This window comes from Pseudophryne corroboree, chromosome 3, assembly GCF_028390025.1.
Source record: "Pseudophryne corroboree isolate aPseCor3 chromosome 3, aPseCor3.hap2, whole genome shotgun sequence".
Lineage (NCBI taxonomy): Eukaryota > Metazoa > Chordata > Amphibia > Anura > Myobatrachidae > Pseudophryne > Pseudophryne corroboree.
Window position 1 is genome coordinate 121,304,014 of NC_086446.1, and position 5,765 is coordinate 121,309,778.

The 5,765-nt window shown below is 47.5% G+C and overlaps 1 protein-coding gene across 1 annotated transcript; it reads left to right on the forward strand.

Annotated features, from left to right (window-relative positions):
- The first annotated feature begins 1,892 nt into the window (after positions 1 to 1,892).
- Positions 1,893 to 5,231, forward strand: LOC135054942 (splicing factor 3B subunit 4-like). Its single transcript, XM_063958434.1, has 6 exons — positions 1,893 to 2,039; positions 2,206 to 2,723; positions 2,803 to 3,310; positions 3,407 to 3,532; positions 3,608 to 4,699; positions 5,106 to 5,231. The coding sequence occupies exon 5, from the start codon at positions 3,691 to 3,693 to the stop codon at positions 4,291 to 4,293; it is 603 nt and encodes a 200-aa protein (XP_063814504.1). The 5' UTR covers positions 1,893 to 2,039; positions 2,206 to 2,723; positions 2,803 to 3,310; positions 3,407 to 3,532; positions 3,608 to 3,690; the 3' UTR covers positions 4,294 to 4,699; positions 5,106 to 5,231.
- Positions 5,232 to 5,765: the final 534 nt, after the last annotated feature.

Sequence of the window (5,765 nt, forward strand, 5' to 3'; positions counted from 1 at the left end):
TAATCCAGGACGGACAGGAAGATACCTGTTACCCCGGAGGAGAGTCATTTTTGGAGAGATTTGTACATTTGTAGGTAAGTACCACAGGTGGTCTGGCGTTGCATGTATGTGTTTGTGTAGTGGGGGGGTGCCATGAGGTGTACATGTGGCGTTGCTTTGGGGTGTTTGGGGTATGTATGTGTGTGCAGGTATGTGTATAGCTCCTGCTTATATTGCTGCATGTATTTTTTTTGGAGTTTTGTGTTTGGGGGTAGTTTTTCACGTTTTTTTTTTTCATAAAATGATTTTTGGGTCATGCTTTTGCATTGGTGTACCTCCAGCATGTGCAGGAATGAATTTTGGCTTGTTTGGGGTGATTTTAGACCGTGTCGGTATCCACCATGTGGCCGACATGTGATGTCGTTTGTTTCCAAAACATGTTTTTTTGCTCCTATTTTAGCACTGGTGCATCCCTGCACATGCTGGCGGTACTTTTTGGTTTGTTTGGGCTGACTATTACCGTGTCGGTATCTGCCATGTGGCCGACATGTGTGTCGTTTGTTTCCAAAACTTGTTTTTTTGCTCCTACTTTAGCACTGGTTGACCTCCAGCATGTGCAGGGATACTTTTTGGCTTGTTTGGGGTGATTTTAGACCGTGTCGGTATCCACCATGTGGCCGACATGTGATGTCGTTTGTTTCCAAAACATGTTTTTTGCTCCTATTTTAGCACTGGTGCATCCCTGCACATGCTGGCGGTACTTTTTGGCTTGTGTGGGCTGACTTTTACCGTGTCGGTATCTGCCATGTGGCCGACATGTGTGTCGTTTGTTTCCAAAACATGTTTTTTTGCTCCTACTTTAGCACTGGTTGACCTCCAGCATGTGCAGGGATGCTTTTTGGCTTGTTTGGGGTGATTTTAGACCGTGTCAGTATCCACCATGTGGCCGACATGTGATGTCGTTTTTTTCCAAAACATGTTTTTTTGCTCCTATTTTAGCACTGGTGCATCCCTGCACATACTGGCGGTACTTTTTGGCTTGTTTGGGCTGACTTTTACCGTGTCGGTATCTGCCATGTGGCCGACATGTGTGTCGTTTGTTCCCAAAACATGTTTTTTTGCTCCTATTTTAGCACTGATGCATCCCTGCACATGCTGGAGGTACTTTTTGGCTTGTTTGGGGTGATTTTCATCGTGTTTGTATCAGCCATGTGGTCGACATGTGATGTCGTTTGTTTCCAAAACATGTTTTTTTGCTCCTATTTTAGCACTTTTGACCTCCAGCATGTGCAGGAAAGCTTTTTGGCTTGTTTGGGGTGACTTTTCAGTGTGTCGGTATCTGCCATGTGGCCGACATGTGTTGTTTGTTCCCAAAACATATTTTTTTGCTCCTATTTTAGCACTGGTGCATCCCTGCACATGCTGGAGGTACTTTTTGGCTTGTTTGGGGTGATTTTCATTGTGTCGGTATCTGCCATGTGGCCGACATGTGATGTCGTTTGTTTCCAAAAAATGTTTTTTTGCTCCTATTTTAGCACTGGTGCATCCCTGCACATGCTGGAGGTACTTTTGGCTTGTTTGGGGTGATTTTCATTGTGTTTGTATCAGCCATGTGGTCGACATGTGATGTCGTTTGTTTGCCAAACATGTTTTTTGTCTCCTTTTTTTAGCACTGGTTGACATGCAGCATGTGCAGGGATGCTTGTACGGGTGTTTTGGCTTGTTTGGCTGAGTTTTTTTTTCAATTTTTAATTTTTTTTTTTTAAATGTGTGTTTGGTCCTGCTTGAGAAATGGGGTCCCAGCAGCGTGACGTGTGGTTGCATGTAATTATGTAATGTATTTTAAATTTGTAAAAATAATTTTTCTTTTTACAACAGAGATGTCCAGGGACAAGCGGCCCCGATCCCCCCCTTCCCCCCACCCCTCAGAAGAATTTCCCCTGCACAGCAATGAGGAGTGGGAGCCGACCCAGGAGGAGGATACGACCGACCAGGCATCCAGTGACCAGCCGGGGTCGTCAAGGGACCAAAGGAGAAAGAAAAAGAAAAGGCCTAGAGAGGTAGATACTGACAACACCTGCAGACACAATAGCATCCAACTTGACACACCCTAGTTTGCGCACTGCCATGCACACCTAAAGATATCTTTGCGCACTGCCAGGGATACTGACACACTCACAGGTACATACCGATCATATTAATTGCATGTTTTTTTTATCCCTAAAGGCAAGAAGCCGCCAGAGGATCAGTCGGAGGAGGAAGCCTCTGGTGAAGACGCAGGACAGAAAAAGCCGCGTGGACCCAGATACACTGAGGCGGAAAACTGTGCCCTAGTGGATGGCGTCGACAGGTCCTACGACGTTCTGTATGGACCAAGGGCACAGGCCACAGCAGCTAAGACAAAGCGAAACATCTGGGATGCCATCGCGACACAAGTCACTGCAGTATCTGGAATCCGCCAGAGCACCAGAAACTGCATGAAGCGGTACAGTGATTGCCGCAGACAGACCAAGAAGAAGATGGAGAATCAGCGCCGACATGAGAAAGCTACGGGAGGTGGTCCGGCTCTCAATCTGAAGTGGCTACCCTGGGAGGACGTTATTAAAAGGCGCATGAACCCTGTAATGGTCCAAGGAGTTCGCGGAGGTGTGGACTCCAGCCGTCCTGCTGGCTTTCCCGAGGAGGAAGAACCGCCCAGAAGACGGAAGACGGCGGAGACCAGCAGTCCATAAGGAGACCTGATGGTAAGAATACATTCAGATGAGCTGTACTAAATCTTTATTTTATTTTTTTATTTGCTAATGTGTTGGTTCTTTCCCACAGACAAACCTGCCCAGAGGACATCACCTGCGCGCAGGACATCGCCAGCGCGCGGACCATCACCTGCGCAGCAGGCATCGGCAGCAGCGTGCGGACCATCACCTGCGCAGCAAGCATCAGACATCATCAGCGCGCAGAAAGTCACCTGCGCACCAGACATCGTCAGTGCGCAGAAAGTGACCTGCGCACCAGACATCAGCGCGCAGAACGTCACCTGCGCGCCAGACACCGTAGGCGACCACACCACCAGCTGGGCGCCAAACTACAGCTCCTGCGCACAGGCCATCACCAGCTCATCTCTCCAGGAGCTCTGGGACTGTGACCGAAGAGCCTCAAGACACTACCCTTGTGGACCCATCACCCGAACTGTTTGAGTCAACAGGGTTAACGGACGAGACTTTTCTAGGGTTTGAAGACAGCCGTGCAGAAGTATCCAGCTGGACCCTTGAAAAGTCTCCAGAATTGAGGACAAGTGAAGCTCCTGGAGCAGCGGCACCATCGGATGGAAAAGGTTTTTATTTTTGGTGGGGGTTTTTTGGGTGTGGGGGGTCGCCATTTTTGTATAGTTTATTAACTTTATTTTATTTTTTTCTTCTTTTGCAAACAGAGGTGCCACGGACCAGCAGCGGACTTGCGTCGGGGATTGGTCCCTTCTTCAGGCCGGATCTCTTGCAGGATGAGTCGGACGACGACGAGGTGGAAGTGCAGCAGCCCGCTGTTTCTACATCCCTGTGTGAGTAATTATCAAATTGTGAACCTTCAAACAAATGTATGAATGTGTATACTAATTTCTAATTTTTCTTTTCAGCTTCACAAATACAATTGGTGGCAGACGTACAGCAAGGGCAGGATCCCTCAAATGTACAGAGGGTACACACCCTAGCAGCCGAGATGACTTCCCGCCAGGATACTTACACGAATGTCGTTGGAACCAGACTGGACGCCATTGAGAAGACAGTGGAGAAGATGGCAAACGGTTTGGTTGACATCCAAAAGGCTCTTGCCGACAGCACGGCAGAAACGCAAAAGACCAGACCAGAAGATCACATGGAGTCTATGGACATCCTTCACGTTCTGGCCACATCCATCAACCGGCTGGTGGATAACACATCATGCCTGGCACACAGCGTTGACAACATGTCGGAGAGCCAACGATATTCGGCAGCCAGCCAGCAGATCATCGCAATTACGCTACAGATGATCTATGACAAGCTCCATGAGCCAGCTGAACAACACGCTGGTGAACCACCACATCCGCCACCACAAGCCACACGGACGCCTCCTGCCCTTCCTCCACCACAATCCTGGTATGGACGGTCACAGCTGTACCAAGGTTATGCAGGGATATACCCCTCCTACCAGATGCCGCCACCACCGGCCGCATCGTCTACACCAGCACGGCCACCGAGGCCACCTCAACGGACCCCACAGCCACCCAGGGCACCAACGCCACAGGAGGAAGAAGAGGATCTGGACGGCCAACAACCACCATAAGCCCGGTCGTATTGTTTTATTATTTACTCTTTGTTTTTCATGTTTCCCTTTCTCCCCCTCCCATTAGTTTTTTTTTTTCTTACTATTGTTTTATATTTGTGTTGGGCTCCCCCACCCCCGACCGGATACTACCAAGGAGCTTTATGTCTAGGCATACATGTGCGGGCATTTATGTGGGTGCGTGTGGTAACTGATGAAAGCTCCTTGTGGTTACATGTATGATGGGCCAAAGAGCTATTCTGATACCACTGTTTTTTTTTTTTAAACAAACTCCTTTTTGTATTTGTGTAAATTAAGCTTTCACTGTTGTGTGAATTTACTATTCACTAGTGTTTATTTTTGGCTTCTTCATAGGATTAGGTGGAAAATTGAATTGGACGGCATAGTTCGTGTTGTGCGTACCAAGGTGAGTAAAGCCATATTTCAATGTATTTATTCAAGAAACTTTGGACCGCCTGCCCTTGGGGAACAACACAGTCCAGCAATGGGTCATGCTGGGCTCTGTGGTTCCACAAGTGCAGGCGTGACAAAGTGCTGACCACTGACACCACTCTGCCACTTTGGACCGCCTGCCCTTGGGGATCAACACAGTCCAGCAATGGGTCATGCTGGCCTCTGTGGTTCCACAAGTGCAGGCGTGTCAAAGTGCTGACCACTGACACCACTCTGCCACTTTGGACCGCCTGCCCTTGGGGAACAACACAGTCCAGCAATGGGTCATGCTGGGCTGTGTGGTTCCACAAATGTTCTTGGTAAAGGAATGAACATGACATCATTAGTGTCTTTACTTAATATGGGATTTTTTTTCACAGATCTCTACACAAGAAAAGAATGTAAAGAAGAACAAACACTACTTTTTTTGTTTTTATTTCAATTTATTTTTTACTCCACACAAAAAATTACAATTTTAATTCTTCAATAAAATTTTAAAATGAGAAGTTTTGTGTGGTTTTTCTTTAAATTATTAGTTAATAAAATGTAAACTATGGCATTTCAGAGATGCAGTGGTATTGTGGTAGGTCGCCCATGGTACAGCAGGGGAACTGTCGTGTCCCTTCAAATCCACGCAACTTGGGAAGGATACCCCGCAAGACCTGTGGAAGAGAATAGTATGAGGTTCCAGGTATTTGTGTCATCCAAACACAAGGTGCAAGCAGCTTACATCAGCCTTTGTCCCAAATGCAACCCTCCAGGACATGAGAAACTACACATCCAAACATTCCCTGACACAGAGTAAGCATTGCTGTGTCAGGGCATGATTGGATGTGCAGTTTTGGACAAGAGGGAGTTTTGGGCAATACATCTCACCTTAGGGGGGGTGTCTGCTACATGGCGGAGGTTCAGGTCCACATCACATGTAGGTCACCCATGGTACAGCAGGGGAACTGTCGTGTCTCTTCACATCCACGCAACTTGGGAAGGATACTCCGCAAGATCTGTGGAAGAGAATAGTATGAGGTTCCAGGTATTTG

Excerpts from the sequence above, each read along its gene's own strand:
- LOC135054942 (XM_063958434.1), top strand. The coding sequence starts at position 3,691 with ATGACTTCCCGCCAGGATACTTACACGAATGTCGTTGGAACCAGACTG.